The sequence below is a fragment of the Silurus meridionalis genome, chromosome 12, assembly GCF_014805685.1.
Source record: "Silurus meridionalis isolate SWU-2019-XX chromosome 12, ASM1480568v1, whole genome shotgun sequence".
NCBI lineage: Eukaryota > Metazoa > Chordata > Actinopteri > Siluriformes > Siluridae > Silurus > Silurus meridionalis.
Genome location: NC_060895.1, coordinates 10,674,032 through 10,691,553, shown reverse-complemented (window position 1 = coordinate 10,691,553; position 17,522 = coordinate 10,674,032). Strand labels below are relative to the sequence as shown.

The following is a 17,522-nucleotide window of genomic DNA, read 5'->3' as shown; positions in this document are numbered from 1 at the left end:
ACCAGTCCCAGATGTCTCCATAGATGGAGAATAACACTGCTCAAACAAAAAACAGTCACAGGAAACCCTAGCTCAGGAAAAATAGTGGGCTTCCATGTTCTCTGGTGTGACACTGCATAGATTTGAAACATTTATCTACACTTGTTTACTTCTAAAATATGTTTGTGTTTGTATGAAAAAATGAAACAGCACTTTGTGAACCATATCATGATGTGAAATTTGCTTTATCAACAGTGAGCTTTTGGAAGATCTGGAGCGCAGCCCTGATGCAGCAGCTATAGCCGAATGCTTTGTGGAGAGGGTAAGTAAGAACAGCGAGGTCATGAACTTTCAGAAAAATATCATTAGTACACAATTATTTGATTGCAAATCTGTAACCTGTCACATGATGTGTGTGTGCTAGAAACAGCTACGATTTTTTTTTATTTCATTCCCACAACAAAGAAGGAAAAAAGAAGTCTATGATTTAAATAGTCTTATAATGTTTTATGTTTCCCTTGAATTGGTGAAACTGCTTATTCAAACGCAGCTTTTTTAAACTTGTTAAAAAAAACAGCTGTGTGAATGTGCCATATGCCTGGCAGAGTAGCAGAAGCACAACAGTGGAATATTGTCTGTGTGGTATTTGTGTGAAAGACAGATGGGCTTTGTGAATGAATCCCAAACATATCAGCAAACTGCTCTGACCTTTGAACATGTGCATGTGTGTCTGTTAAGGGGGGTTTACAGTCACTTTTACTGACACACTCCACACTACAGTGACAGACTAATGACCAGACCTGGGTGGCATTAGTGAACAGACAATGCCATCTTTGTTTTCAGTGAGGGGGTTGAGTATGTCACTGATCTGTTTCTTTAGAAAATATTTTAGAACAAAGCCTCCATAAATAAGTGTTCACTGTTTGCTAAGGTTCTTGACCACCAGACTTTTTGGTTTGCTGATTGGAGTATTTTTTTATTAAGAAGTTTTCAGTTAGTCAGTACATTGAATTAAGCCATTACCCAGCTGAAAAACAAAGGTTTCTGAGCAGGACATCAAATGCTAAATAAAGCACAAATCATATATGCTTAAATGCTTGAATGTCATATCAGTTCTAACACAGTATCCAAACCAGGGTGGCAATATGGCACCATTACATCTTATACCTCAGACCTCTAAGGCCCTTGTTAAGAACCTGAGCCTAGTTTAACATCTATACAGAGAATTGGAAATATTCAAAGGAATAATTCATCACTTTAGGATCAACCCTTTTAAAAAACTATACCCCAGTGCACATACTGGTAGTTGTGGATAATTTAAAGACCTTGTTTGGAGTAATTTGGGCTTTTCTCAGGATCTCAGTGAAAAAATAGTATCAGTTACAGACACCAGTGTTTTTCCAAAACAAAGATTTCCAAAGTGGACACCAGGCTCCAAATTAAGCACAAATCCGACATGTTTACATGCTTGTACAGAAGCCAATATGCAGCCATCAGTTTCAGTTGTGAAACACAGTATTCAAACTAGTTAAGGACATCACGCAATAATGATGCGATGATGAAAATAGTAGTGTATGTGGGTAGCAGTGGTTTACATTTTGATACGTGGCTCCAATCCAGCAGCTGCGTGATTGCGGGTTTGAGTCCTAGATGGATCATAAGAGCTAAAGCTAAAGATCCCCTCCATTATGCTAATTGCTGAACCCTATATGTTGCTGTAATGACTCCTATATATCCATTGCCAATTATCCACCCTTCTGAAAACCTCAGTGTTGTATATGTTTGTATGAGTTATGAGAATTTTGTTGTAGCTAGTTAAGTATGTTGTTTGTATTACTGATATTAAAATAGTTTGACAGTTGTGTTTTCATTTGTGAAATGAATGGTTTTGTTTTTCTCTGGTTTAGAGTGAAGCCTTTGACATTTACACTATTTACTGCATGAACTATCCCAAGTAAGTAGATTTATTCGCAGTATGTCTTTTTGTGCTTTGTTATGCAATGCTTTGGGTATCTTATTTCAGAACACAGCAACTCACTACATGTCGACCATGCAGTTGCTGTCATGGTTTGTATTTACTTCACCATTTAACTCCCATAGAGCAAACCAACATGTGGAGCACAAACTCTATTAAAGACCACACATTATCATAGACCCTCGTCAACTATTGGCTCAGTTATACATCTTATAGCATATTACTTTGTAACCAGGACAAATAATTTGGCAACTACAATGAAACGAATGGGAAAGATGCAAATATGATCTGGATATAATAGACTATATATACTACATATTTAGCTCCTTACCTAAGTGCTAAAGTTCAGTTCTTAGATAATTAAATGAGCATGTTCCTAAGGTGAATTTAAGTGACCAGATTTGGCTGGGAAAAACAGGATAACAACTTTCCCCCCAAAATGTGCTTGAAAGAGAAACTAAAAGTAATTAGACTAAGCTTACATCGTTAAAGTTAAAGTATAGCTTGAAGCCAATAGATCATTTCAGGCTTGCTGTAGTTTGCCACATATCTGTCTTGTCATCCTCTAATATAATCATAAACAGCTATTCATAGAGATAAAATTTTAGCTCTTCTGTCTAATATCATGACTACCAATCATTGTTTCACTGATAGCGACATATAAACTGTTTATACGAATATATTGTATTGGTTGTGTTTCTGTTTTTTCAACTTCATTCCCAAGGCCCACTAAAATGCCTCAGCAGCAGATGTTCTGTACAAGCAGATTCATGACCAGTCATATTTACTTGCTGATATAGACACACAGCCAAATAACACAGGCTCCAGTGCACCGTTTTCACTGTGCTAGGATGTAAGTGTGAAACTGAACCATATGACCCCACTATGCCTCTAGGACCAGCAGTATTTTTTCCTGATGCAGTTTGCAGACACCTTAGAGGCTACATTTTGAGATGCTGGGTGTTTTCATAAACGGTTTAGGTTTGTCATAAGGAAGTTTTACAGAGACGTCAGCTGAATCCATTAGGACAGTGACATCAAATGCCTGGCAGGCGTGCTTCTTATCTAATGTTTCCCAATGGGCCATCCTAACCATGAACGTCTACCTATCTTCTTAAACACCAGCTCAGTGGCCGTCCTCAGGGAATGCATGAAGAACGAAAGCCTGGTGCGCTTCTTCCAGGAGAGGCAGGCCACTCTCTGTCATTCACTGCCCCTAGAGGCCTACCTGCTAAAACCTGTGCAGAGGATCTTGAAGTACCACCTCTTACTGCAGGTCAGTGTATGGATAGAATAAATTTTTTTGAGTTTATGTGCCAGTCTCCTAAAAGTGATGCATTATTTTAATCTGAATTTATTGCCTTAGTTTCTGTGGAAAACTCCCCCACAAATGCTATGAAAAAGAATGAGAAAGCAACAGAATACTAAAAATTTTTTATCTCTTAGGTCTGCATCTAGCAGCTTCAATAGTGTAATTAATGTCTCCCCCTTCTGTCAGGAACTGTCCAAGCACTTTGACAAAAGCGATTCAGGATACGAGGTGGTGGAAGACGCCATCATCACAATGACAGCTGTGGCCTGGTATATTAATGACATGAAGAGGAAACAGGAACATGCAGTACGACTCCAGGTGCAACCAGAAATATTGTATATATTTATACATATATATACTTTAAAAAGTTTGGTCTGGAAAATATTTGTCAGTGACAAGAAACCTTATATAGAAAGGGAAGCATAAAATAGGTGAATCGAGAGAGCATGTGACAAGCTCATGTGATCCTTTTTTTTTTTACTATCTAAAAAACATTGTTAGAAATGGACATGTTCAGATTTAACAAATAAGAAAAAATGGTCCTATGCTTTGCTGCCCTCTAGTGATCATAAATAAATTTCAGTGAAATTATTCATTCAAAATGATAACCTTAATGTACTCTGAGATTCAAAAAGAATACACCATTGTTTTTATTCACATTTTGTAGCACTACACAATTTAAATATACTGTATATCTACGTGCAAACGCAAAATCATACAATGTACGATTAAGGGTCTTTACATGAGAGAAATATGAGTGATACAGTTTCGCTTTTAAACAGAAGTTACTATGTTTCTATAATGAATGCACTGTGACACCTAGCCACACATTATTTAGAAAGAGTAGTGTTTATCTATGTAATCTGTGTTTTCCTCCACTGAACCATGGTTTTCTACTGAAACAGCAGATATTTAAACTGTTATATGATGTTCATTTAAAACATTGTCTGAAGCTCTTGAACCGTATCGACATGATTTTATGCATTGTGCTGCTGTCACTGATTGCATTGATAATTGTGTTTAGAGAAATGCAGGTGCAGGTGTTCCTAGGTGACCAGTGATTTGATAAAGAAATGTAAATCTTGTGGGACTTGCTGTCATTCTTCTGTAGAAATTTCTTCTGGTTCTACAAGTCAAGACAATGACATTTTTATTTTAAAAGTTCTCCAGAAGTTCTTTTCATTTTACAGAGGGAAAAATAACACTAATATAATAATAATAATAATAATAATAATAATAATAATAATAATAATAAATATATAATAATAATTATAATAATAATAATTATTATTATTATTTATATTTTTTATAATTTTAATTTAATTTATAATAAATAATTTATCATAATTCATACATTATAATTAATTTATAATATAAATATTATACATAATAATAATAATTTATTATTATTATTATTATTATTATTATTATTATTATTAGTGGAAATTCATTTCCAGAAATCTTAAATGGTATCTTTGTTTCTGACACACTAATATGCATTAGGTATGAAATTAAGAACATTTTGATATAAATATACACAATTAAGGCTACACTTATTTGCATCGAAGTGGAACCTAAAATATTTTGTCACATCCTGGCAGGAGATTGAAAATCTGTTGCTAAACTGGACCGGTCCTGACCTCAGCGGCTTTGGAGAGCTGGTTCTGGAAGGTTCTTTCCGTGTTCAGAGGGTTAAAAAGGAGAGAGCCTTCTTCCTCTTTGATAAAATGCTGCTAATTGCGAAAAAGCGCATGGAGCATTTTATCTACAGCACACATATTTTTGTGAGTAATGAGTGTTGGTTGCAATGTTTGTATCTGCTGCTTGGAGATGAATATATGTGACTGTTTACATATAATCTGTTTTGGTATGTTCTAGTGTTGCAACTTGCTTCTGGTAGAAACCATGAAGGATCCTCTCTGTTTTAAGGTGTCAGATCAAACAATCCCAAAACAACAGCACATTGTTCAGGTAAGAAATGGAGAATGGGAGATTTTAGAGATATACTGGACAGTATATATTTATATTACAAATTGATGTATAGATTAGATTGTGTGTCTAATATAGTAGATCAGATGAAAGACTTCCATGTTTATTGCACTCTTAGATCAAGGTGTAGTTTATCAATCAAAATGATATAGTGCAAACTAATGCTGATAAAGATTTAGAGCACAGGACCAATATTTCCATCAAAGTGCATTGTGGTTGGATTTTTGCTATTCAAACCAAACAGAAACCACTGATAGTTTGTTAAAGCCGTTGTCTCCTGCGTGATTGGAATGAAAACCTGCACCCAGATTAGCTTCTTTTTGCAGTGGTTGGCCACCTCTGGACTAGAGGATGATTAAACCATGTTGCTCATGCAATATTACATCATTTAACCCTCGTTGAAATGGAAAAAGTAAGCCGAATAAATGTAACGCACAAAATACCTTATAACCCTAATAACCCTAACCCTAACCCTTAGCAGTAAATGACTGAAATGCTATTTACTATCTACTGAAACTCACATATTCGCTGTTTTTACATTCCACATTTCTGAGTCAGTAATGGTGGTCTCCAAATTATGACCTCTAGGCTAAAAACCAAGAGGAAAAGCGACTGTGGCTTCACTACCTCAAGAGGCTAATAGTGGAAAACCATCCCGCATCTCTCCCTCAAAAGGTAACAAATAGTCCAAGACATACATTGTATTCCATAGTGTGTAGATTCACACTTGTATTTGCCGTTTGTGTGGCATACTTTTCTACCTGTTAATTTTCATCCAATCTTGTGGAATGCCCCTCAAAACAAGTTAGTACCTGTAGTATTTCAAAATCACTGTACAAATCTGCACTTTTCTTATAGAGCAGCATCACCTTCAAGCAATATTGTGTTTTCTGAATCCATAAATCTTTAATAAATGTTCTATATACATATGTTTTATCATAGCATAGTAAAAATTCTACATTTGCATTGTTAGATTGAAAATTACATGACTGTCCATTATATGAACCATGCCCCTCTTAATCAGATAATACAATAGCAGTGATAAAAAATGTATGATTCTTGTCAGAAATGTGTTATATAGAATGAATGTCCTTCCCCTTTCAAGAATTTAACAAGAGCTGTGTTATATAAGCAAGTAAAAAAGTTTACACAAACATTATTTCAAACATTGTTCTGAGCTCCTGTATGATAGACATTCGTTTTTGGGACTCTCTTTCTTTTTTGAAGCAAGCTTACAGCCTAATATTGTGTTTCTTTACAGGCAAGGCAGGTCCTTGGTGATAATTTCTGTCAATGTAAGTAATGGAAGCATGTTGGGCTAGAGCTTTGCTTCGTATGAAAAGCACAAGCATGCTCAGCGTACTGTAACAACAGCTGCTTAGGGCATGCCAAGAATGGCAGCTCTGAATGTCTGTATCTCATGCATGCAGACTTTATACACTTTAGTAAATAAGGTTAAAGATGCATGTTGCATTGCTTGTAATATCTGTGTATTGTGTATTTGTGTGTTGTTTGTGTAATATTTGTCTACTTTTTGCGTTCTCGGGTTAATGATCTATTTTATTTTGCTTGACATGCAGCGCCTCAGTATGAACAGGAACCAACCCGAAAACCAGTTCCTTCTCCTAGATTAGATGATGCGCATGGATTTCAGAGAGGAAGAAGACAATCAGGTTTGAAAGCTAGTTTGAAAACTTGCATCGTAACATTTTTTTAAAAAAATGATGTTGTAGTTGGTGAATCATAGATGCTTGAGTCACTTTTATTTTAAAATGGAAAGCTGGAAAGGTGTGTTTTAGTAATCTCACAATTTAATGTATTCTGCACTGCTGCTTTGCTTATGCCATTCTTTAGAACCTCCTGAATTTATCTACACCCCAGAGAAAGCTAAGAAAAGCCTTCCTTTGCTACTGGAAGGGAACCTGCCATATCGCAGAGGGCGCAGACAGTCAGGTAAACCTTACATTAAAACATAAAACAATTTATTATAGAATACTTTTAAGGCATTGGATCCCAACCTTTATTTTCAAGTGACCCCTATTTTACCATTTTCAACATATTTTTAACCCCAGTCAAGCACACTAGCAGACACATTTAATTTAATATGACCATTAGTTGTATACATTTATATAACTGCAAAACAGCAGAATGCAAACAATTAGCTGCAACTAGCCACTTATCATAAGGATTTTTTCCCCAACAACAGGTTTAACTTTTTTCTTAAACCTGAGAAACAGATAACAGCAGCCCATTTGAATCTGTTAATGTAAATATCAAACAAATCTATTTATTTCACTTAAAATATAAGATACATTAATAAAAAATAAATACAAATAAATAAAGAGCGCTCTGGGAAGGTAACATACCGAAGATATCGATGAATTAATGTTACTGATAAATTGGCATTTTGTGCTTCTAGCTCCTGCCAAAGACATAGAGGCAGTATTTCAACAGGGTGGTAAGTGTGTTCCCTGTAATTAATTCCACAAGAAATATATATATACTATACTATATATATATATATATATATATATATATATATATATATATATATATATATATATATATATATAGTCATATATAGTCATATATAGTCATTGTCTATAACTTTTTAATCAATTGTTATAAATATTTTAATTAATTTACATAATGCAAAGTGAGCGAACAGAAAAAAAAAACTAAACCAAATCAATATTTATTATGAATACCCTTCGGCTTTCCAGTCTCACAATTGCACTTAATACACTTGCACAAAGTCTGGGATTTTTCTTCATGGAGGAATTGTTGCCAAAAAGCCATAACCCTGAGATGGAAACATGGCAAAGCAACTACACTATTCATGAAATTTAAGGACAATTTTTTTTTACGTCAAAATATTTTATATTTAACTGTGGCAGGAGGCAATTTGTTTGTTAAAAGGCTGGAGAGTGGTACAATAATGAGTGTCTGCAGGGAATGGTGAAGCATGGTAAAGGTTCCATGCAATTTTTACAGATACTTTTACATCATGCAATACTATCAGGAAGGCATCTGATTGCCAAATTTTATCTGCAGCAGGACAGTGACCCTAAACATACAGCTAATGTCATTAAGAATTATCTTCAGTGGAGAAAAAAATAAGGAGTCCTGGAAGTAATGGTTTGGCCCCCACAGAGCCCTGATCTCAAAATCATCGAGTCTGTCTGGGATTACATGCATTGAGAAAAGGATTCGAGGCAACCTACATACACAGATGTCATTAGTTCTCTAAGATGTTTGGAGCAATCTATTTGCCAGATTCCTGCATGCAGGTGTACCTAGATGAATTAATCATGTTTTTAAAGTGTTTTTCCACACAAAATACTGATCTGATATGGATTTAGCTTTTGTTCGTTTACTTTCCATTTTGTAAGTGATAAGTTATTAAAACTTCTAATTTTTGAAGCCATTTAGAAAGCATTTTTTTTTTTACACCTTCCACATTTGCACAGTGCTGTATTTCAATCTGAGATAGCATTTAACCCAAATAAAAGTTTGGTTCTAATTTTTCTGTGTTCTTTTTTTTCTGTATCATGCGCCGTTTAACAGTAACCTCTTTAAAGGTAAGAGCAGGTTTTTTTTACATAGTAAATGTCTCAAATTTTATAACAATTTAACCTGATAGCACTTCTTGTATGTTTTTGTCTCTGTGGTTTCCTAGGCTGGAAGTGAAGGTGAGCTCTATACACAGGTGGAGAGCTTGGCTTCTTCAGGCAGTGCCAGTACGCTTGCATCATCAGTCATTGAGGTTGGCTCAGGCCAGGATAAATTGTGTCTTGGTCAGGATGAAGATGAGGACATGTCACCTCTCCCTACACCTCCAACGCTCTCCATCACTGAAGAAATCATGCAGTTTATCAATGAGAGCCGTGCACGAGAGGGCATGGCAGAGCTGTCTTCTAATGTGGTAGGAGTATCCAATTGTATTCAATATCAATCTGCAAAAAAAGTCCTATGTTGGAAATCAATGTGAAAAGATTTCACGTTCTTGATACATTTCAACTGAATTTATATTGATTATTATAATGATTATGATGTATATTGATTATTTTGGGCAATTGCTGGCAGTAGGAATTAGCTGTTTTCATACTATTGTTCTGTCCACAGAGTGAGCCCAGATCAGAAGCCTGCATTGAACCAGAGGACTTAATAGAATATCAGAAAACACAAGAAATAAAAGAGAAAGATCAGCTGAATAGTGTTTCCAGTAGACCACCAGATAAGCAACCACTGATTGATAATGAAGCAAACCAGGATGATGATATTGGCCATGACTCAACCACAGCAAAAGATTTTGGCGGAGATACTTCATCATCATTATCCTCTTACTTGCCGAAACAACATGAAAATAGGAGTGAATCACTGGAATCAGAGGTAGTCATGGCAGCACTAGTGCCTGAGCATTTGATGGAGAAGGAAGATGAGGACACTGTTGCCGAAGATAAAATATCACCTCTAACAAATAAAATAGAAGAAATGGTTAGCAAAACTGCTGGTGAGCTGTGTGATAACTCTGCTTCCACACACAAAACTGCTGATAACCCTTTGCTGCCTAAAGGGGAAGTTGAACAAAAGAGCCATCATCAGATAATCGAAAAAATCCGCAGTTACTATGAGGCAGCGGAGGCAGTGGCCGATGATGGGCAAGCTTCACGCAGGAATAGCTTTTCTAACATTCCTGCTGGACTTGTAAAAGACTCTGTTTCACGTTATAATTTCTTTGTTCACCAAGTCAGCTTATGTGATTCTGAGAGTGGGCGTTCAGACTGCAATGAAAATGACCTCACGTCCATATCACCTGCTGAACCTGACAAAGATCTAAAGACTTTTAGTCAGCCTGATGACACCACTGTTGATGCTCTAGCTGAGCATACCAGCCAGAGTAAAACTGAGTTAAAATCTAATAATGATGAACAGATCTGTGATTTTAGACCTTGTATGGAGCTATGGAAAGACAAGGAAAAGATCACCTTAAGTATTCAAGAGAAAGAGAAAGCCTGTAAGGAAAGTAGCTTTGCCAAGGACAAAGAAGTATGTGCAAAAGATTTATTGCCTGCAACTGACAGAAGGACTTCTGTGCTCAATGACCAGCTTGCGCCTGAAGAGGACCACAATGAGAGCACAGACTTTAAAACCTCTGAGCCAAAAGACAAAACTGCCAAAGAAGCTCAGTCGACTGCTGTTCCCAGAGACAAGTCTAACCCTAATGGCAGTTTGGATAGTCTGCCTAGCCAGATTAAAGTGGGACGGTGGTCTCGCCATGGTAAGGCAGTCAGCTGCAGTAGGACACTTTACGAAGGCATTGCAGATGTATCAAGTATAGGATTCTTTGAATCTGCTCCTATGGATCAGTGTTTAGTTGAGAACTCAGATAAAATTCTGAGTAAGGTACAAATGTTAGCACAAATGTATATGGCCAAGTCAAGTAGTATGAAGGTACCATTACATCAGAAAAGAACCCGTGTTACAAAGGCATCATGTAAAGTAAATTCGCCTCCAAAGTCTCAGATACTGCTGAATCAGGCAGAGGAAAACACACAGAATCAACTCTCAGGTAAGACATTATTTTTTATATCTGACATCTCAAACTATGCATAAGTATTAGTTATTTTAATTTTAAGAGCTTTTTTTTTTTTTTATTTGACAGATATTCACATGGAGTCTGTTACTCACTCTACACCTGAGTCATTTGGACATGTGATTGTTAAAGAGCAATTCACTTCAGCCTGTCACCAAGAAAACTATCATGACATTACTGGACAAAAGGAGCAAGTGACTATTTTTGAAGCGAGCGCAACAGAAATAATTTCACTGGAATCCTCCACTATAACTGAGTTTCCATCTGAAAAAGAGGAAGAACACTTGCCCACAAATATGGGAACTCAAAGCTATTTGGAGAGCTCCACAGATCAAGACATTCTTTCAGATGAAAACCAAGACACACCTGCTGTTCAAAGCTCTGGATCACAAGTCAAATATTGTCTTGAGCAGGACCACACTTTGTATTCAATTAAGGAGGACCATTCAATAGTTGATAAAAATCCAACCTCTGACAGGAAAGATGAACATAAATTATTAGTTGTAGACAAACCAGTAATGGACTGCTGTTCTAAATCTAGAAATGATTCAAAGGAAGGTTCCCCCCTAAAAGTAGAAGCCAGTGCTATTAAAGAGAGCCATGGTTTAATGAATACGCCTTGCGAAAACCCACAGTTTACAGAGGAGACAGTGGGTGATAGCCAAATGAGATTATCCATAAATTCAGATTCTACTGATGATCCCATAATTTGCACTAAAGTGGATCTATCATCTGTTAATGTTGTAGATACATCTCTTCCAACAGAATTGTCACAGTACCTTGGGAATGGAGTCTCAGAAACAACATGCGATGGAAATCCCAGAATGTCACCAAATGTACTTGATGTTGATGTATCTCCTCAGTCATGTTCTTCACAACTCCAATATCAATGTTACCCTGAAACAAGCTGCACAAATGTACCACCTCTGCATGGTTTGCGAGAGATGGTAACTCCACAGACTCTGGGAGGCAACAAAAAATTATCAATGTCGAACCATTCCCAAACATCAGCTTTCTGTAAAACTGGCACAAATAATCTAACAAAATCTAACAGCCAAAGAGCCGGCGACTTCCACAATGAGATGGGAAGCAAGATTTCTCCTTGGAGGACAGATATTTCCTCCCAACGGTAATTTATAGAGGTTTTTTTTTTTGAACATTTCACCCTACAATTCCACTCTTAAAAATGCAGGCTGTTTCTTATGCCATATAAAATAAGGAGCATATACACTCTGTAAATCTGATACAAGAGCAATTCAAGTAAAAAAACCAGCATAAAATTAAAGCTATAGAACTTGATATAGTGCAGAATTCTATTACATAATTAATTATGGAGAAAAAGAAGATACATATGCAATATGTTACTGGGAAATGATCACATGAATCGAATGAACGGAAAATACAGTGTTACATAATGTTAAAAGACTGTATGTGCATGAAAAAAGTGTCTCACTCTGTCTTCTGAAGTGGTGCCAAGGGACTAGAAACTAAATCATGCGCATGGAGGAGGCATGTGGGAAAAATACGTGCAAACTCAAAAATAAAATAGGTTTTCAAATGATCAACAAGTACTAACTTAAGTCCATATATAGAATCAAAATTTAAAAACACAATACAGATACAGAATTGTATTATTAAAAAGTATTAAAAAGAGAATAGACTATACGTAGGGTTAGTGTTAGTGTTAGTTCTGACTTCACCAGTCTCTCTTTAAAGAAATAAAAGGGGTCTCATCTCAGCACTTCAATTCTATTTATATAATGATGGACATATGTGTGATAATAATTCGTCTTTCAAAAATTGTATACAATAGATTCAAGTGTGTTGAAAGGAACTTCAGAAAGTCTGCCAGATTGTGATCAGATATTTTGTTCTGCTTTGATTTTAGACTGTCACAAGCACAGACCGCGTCCATGGAACAAGACCAAGACACCACACAACCATGTGGTCATCACTCTTCAAGTAAAAACTCATTATGTAACAAGTCACCCAGTTTTCCTTTACAATTTTATGAAACAAAGCCATCTGTTTTTGGTTTAAGCCTTCGGATGCGCTCGCCCTCCCCTAATATGAGCTATTCAAACTCCCAAACAAATTCTTCTGCCCTTGCCAAATCACTTGCTGCTTCATGTATTAGTCAGTCAATATCTCAAAACATAGCCAAAAGGAATGCCCGCATGCAGGCTATCTCCCCCCCTGCCAATTCCAGTTCATTGCCAACATCGTCTTTGAGACGAAGGTCTCCATCCCCTAAACCTGCTGCTCTGACCTCTAATGTACAGAAAGATTCGAGCACTTCACCCACAAAGGTGACAGAAAGCCAAATTCTAAAATGTTCTCCATCCCCTTCCTGCTCTACTATTTTGCGATCTAGCCCAGCAACTGTACAATCCCCTCCTCCTAACCGCAACGAACATTTTGTCCCCCCTGCTTCACCAGTTACTCATTCAATGGCTGATCAGTCTCTTCATACTGAACTGAATAGCAATAACAACAACAACAATAATGGCCATTGTAGCAATGCTTGGGCAAATAGTAATAAAAAGCCATTATCCTCATCATTATCATCATCACAAATATACAGAGGTCCCCATGAACCACATCGTGAGACCTCACATAACAGAATTGCTCGACCATTCCTGTCCTCTGAGCCTAACTCACGTGTCCAGTCTCCCTCTAACTCACCATCTCTGTTCACACGTATCTGTTCCCCACCACTTGTCCAGAATAGTGCTGGTCCGTTAGTAACCAAACCTCCTAATCCACGCACCCCCAGACAGAGTGGATCCAGCCCTTTCATTCCTTTGTCCTTAGAGTTTTCTCAAACAACTTCCTCTTCCATTTTGTCTCCATGTACAAGTCCACGGGTAACCTCTCCCCCTCCTATTGGCATTCCAACAAATATATGGTGCATTGTAAGCCCTCAGCCAAGGAATCCACTAGTGACACCTTCCTCCCCGACAAAAACAGAAGCAACTTCAAGAGGCTCCAGAATAACTTCACCAGTGTCAGGATCATCTTCATGTTCAACATTCTTCTCTCAGAGCCAGAGAAGAGCAAGAGGAAGCAACTTGTCATTTGACAGCTTGACATGCAGCCCAACAAGTCCATTAAGAAATGAGCATAGGTCGTTTGCAGAGAATGGACAATGGACAATGGATTCAGAGTTGCACTCAGCTAGTCCTCAAATGCGTTCCTGTAATGGTTCCCCTATGTGTGTTAGTCCAGAACCTCAGTATCTGATTAGGGAGAATGCTGGGAAGAGCACTGATGCTGAAAAGCAACTAACACACTTTAACTGGCCACAAGTGCATGAACTGCCACCTGTTTATAACACAGTAGACAATTCTCAGTGTAACCTTTTACCCTCACCATCTAGTCCCGAAACTGAACAGGGGGACTCAGAACTGGGGAAGGGTACATGTCGGAGTAGCCTTATCTGTGCCTATGTGGCTCAAGCCACGTCTGTACCTGAAAAGGACACTTATATTCAGCCCTCAGATGATAGAAAGCAAGTGGACAATGTGCCAACACAGGGGACTAAGACACAATTAAAAACCAGTTATGCCACAACTGTCAATCTGCAGATTGCTGGAAGTGGGAGAATTGCATCCTTTAGTAATGCCCAGGTTAGCTTGACTCAAACTCTTGCACCAGTGACGGAGAGCCAGGGCATGAGAAGGGTCAGCATAAATGGCTGCACACTCTCAATGCAGAACTGCAAAAGGCTCTAAAAACTCATAATAAAATGCCTTCTGCTTCAACCACATTTACCAGGCACTTTACCATGTGTAAAAGGAGACGGATAGATGTTCATGTCCACTTTACTGAGATGACAAATTACGGGTGTTAAGTTTTTTTATTTTTTTTATTTGATTTTTTTGCTCATTGCTAATTCTTTAGCTGCAAAGGGGTGCTTCATTTACAACTCAAGTTTGGATCACTGCCCAACCTGCATTTCTAGTTTCTATTTTAAACAGTGTTATTTTAATATTTTTATATAAATGTAAACTATTCTAATTTCTTTGTAACTTAACCAAAGCCTCTGTGACATTTTTTAGGCTGAAATGTGCAGTTCTCTTATTTATGAGACGGGGATTTTTATGGCACTTAACTCTTTTCTGTATTTTGCACAATTACTTATGTGGTCCAGACATATCAGCAGTTGGAAAAGAAATGTGTATGTACAATTAAGGGAAAGTAGAAGAATGTTTTGTATAAGATAGTGTTAAGCAGACATGACACTGCTTTATTGGAAAGATTTCAGCATTCCAAAATCCATTTATGGACTCAGTCCACCACATCCTTTGAAAGCACCTTAGTGATATCTGTGGTAATGGTAAGATAAAAATATAAAAGAATGTTGCCAGTTCAAAAATCAGTACAAACGTTATTTAAAAAAAAAAAATTATAAAATAATACTGTCCATCCTGTGCAGCATTTCATGATTTGTAGTTCCAAATATATATATATATATAGTTTTAACTATATATTGTAGAATTCTATATCAAACTATGTAATGTGACAACTATGTATAGTTGTCAAAAGTATGACGATGTGAGAATTTGCAGTATTTCATAATATTGTTGTTTCCAATTTAACTGTCAAACCATATGAATACACCCTATAATAATACTTTGTTTCTTCATTATAAAAAAATTGTGTCTGTATTTTTTTTTTAATTGCCATCCATTTAATTGGATATTTCGACATTTTAAAATCAATTTACTGTATACCTACTCACCATCACTAGACCACCTGTACACCTGTACATTTCAGAATCAGAATCTGAAAAAAATCTAAATCAGTAAATGTTTCATTGCCAGGTTCAGCAAAAAGCACTTTTCAGTACTAGGATTTTGTCTTGGCATCAGGTGCAAACATATACACAGATACAAAATGCGTACTAAATAAACTATGATAAATTTAATAATACTGTATACAGAAATTGGCTTTGCATGAGAAGTAGTGCAATTTAGAATGTAAAAGTAAAGGTGAATTCAAATAATTTTTATTTTGTATAGCAATTTTAACAATGAAAATTGTCTCAAAGCAGCTTTATACAGATAAGCAGCTTTATACAGATAAGTGGGGCACTGTTTAGCAAGCTGACTGCAGTGGGGAAGAAACTGTTGTTTCTCTTGTGGCATGAGGAAAGGGGAGGGGAGGGACGGAAAGAGTTTGTTTCCAGGATAAGACGTGTCACAGCTTGGCTGTACGTCCTGGAGACGTACAGCTCCTGGAAGGATGGAAGACTGAAGGCGATTACCTAATCGGCATAGTGGATGACATGCTGCAGCTTGGCCTTGTCCCTGGATGTATCTGCAGCAAACAGACCATAATGGAGGATGTGAGGATATATTCGATGATGGCAATGTAGTTCACCAACATCTTCGCAGGAAGATAAAACTCCCTCTTCAGCTGCCACAGAAAGCTTTGTGCAGTTATCTAATTATTCAATCATGTGGCAGCAGAGCAATGCAGAAAATCATGCAGAGACAGGTCAAGAGCTTTAGTTAATGTTTACATCAAACATCAGAATGGAAAAAAACATGTAATTTCTTCATAGATGTTTGTGCCAAATGGGCTGATTTGAGTACAGTGGAACCTCGGGTTACGAATTTAATTCTTTCCGGTACTTTATTCGTAACCTGAAAAGTTTGTATCCCAATACAAATTTCCCCATAATAATGAACAGAAACTTCGGTAATTCGTTCTGGACAACCAAAAATATTACTTAAATAAAAATAAAGCCAATATTCACTAATATTATTTACTTTTAACATGTTATATTAAAATTATACCACATAAAAACATACAAAAGAGGAAAAGATCTTTACCGGTACTTTCCTTTGAGAAGACTCGCTGCAGGAGACGACGTTGTAGAAGGGGAGGAGGAGAGTTATTGTTTGGAAGGAGAATCTTATTATATTATATTATTTATATATTATTATATATTATATTATAGAATATTAAAGACAGTGTTATTAACACGAACGCTGAGACAATTGTTGCATTAGAGGAAAATGAGAGCTGTTTCTTTAAGGCTACTATCAGTTGGTATTGAAGTCCAGAGTGAAATTCATTATGGGTATTGTACTGGAAAAGACTGTAACCCTGCTAATCTATCTTGATAAAAACAAGTAAAGTGGTTATGCATCGGCTAATGTTGTTCATCTCATCATTCCACGAGCATCAACTAACGAGTTGTTACGCTGCTGCCGGGAAAAGTTCAAGCGGATAAGTAACACGATGCTCTCGCTAGGGACACAGGACGCTAACTGATGTGACGAGCTGCGTGGATAGAGCAAAAACAACCAACTTGCCTGCGATTTTTTGGTGAGCGACGTTCGTATCCCGATATATTGTTCGTAACCAGGGCAAAATTTTGATGAACTGCGATTCGTAACCTGAATTATGCGTATGCCGGGGCGTTCTTAACCCGAGGTTCCACTGTATTAAAGAAACTTCTGGTGTCCTGGGATTTTTACAAAAAAAACTGTCTCCTATGTTTACTTAGAATGAGAGAGTGACAGGATGGGGCTAGCTCTTTTACCCCATTGGGGAACAATGAGGTAAAAGGGCTAGCCCCATCCTGTCACTCTTTCTGTCACATCCTGTCACTCTTCATCTTCGCTTTGTTTCCAAATATAGTGCATATGGTACCTATT

At 36.9% G+C, this 17,522-nt stretch overlaps 1 protein-coding gene across 5 annotated transcripts in view; it reads left to right on the top strand.

The window, feature by feature from the left end:
• Positions 1–15,267, top strand: part of plekhg2 (pleckstrin homology domain containing, family G (with RhoGef domain) member 2) — a 39,916-nt gene extending 24,649 nt beyond the window's left edge. For 4 of the 5 annotated variants that reach the window (XM_046862917.1, XM_046862919.1, XM_046862918.1 and 1 more), the window contains 16 exons: positions 235–301; positions 1,887–1,933; positions 3,080–3,230; positions 3,453–3,584; positions 4,868–5,050; positions 5,145–5,237; positions 5,844–5,930; positions 6,517–6,550; positions 6,836–6,928; positions 7,110–7,208; positions 7,675–7,713; positions 8,823–8,836; positions 8,935–9,180; positions 9,381–10,827; positions 10,921–11,980; positions 12,740–15,267. In XM_046862917.1, the coding sequence (XP_046718873.1) occupies positions 235–301; positions 1,887–1,933; positions 3,080–3,230; positions 3,453–3,584; positions 4,868–5,050; positions 5,145–5,237; positions 5,844–5,930; positions 6,517–6,550; positions 6,836–6,928; positions 7,110–7,208; positions 7,675–7,713; positions 8,823–8,836; positions 8,935–9,180; positions 9,381–10,827; positions 10,921–11,980; positions 12,740–14,585 (5,638 nt within the window). In that variant the 3' untranslated portion in view covers positions 14,586–15,267. The remainder of the gene's footprint in view (positions 1–234; positions 302–1,886; positions 1,934–3,079; positions 3,231–3,452; positions 3,585–4,867; positions 5,051–5,144; positions 5,238–5,843; positions 5,931–6,516; positions 6,551–6,835; positions 6,929–7,109; positions 7,209–7,674; positions 7,714–8,822; positions 8,837–8,934; positions 9,181–9,380; positions 10,828–10,920; positions 11,981–12,739) is intronic. The other variant, XM_046862920.1, reaches the window with a different exon arrangement.
• The last annotated feature ends 2,255 nt before the right edge of the window (positions 15,268–17,522 follow it).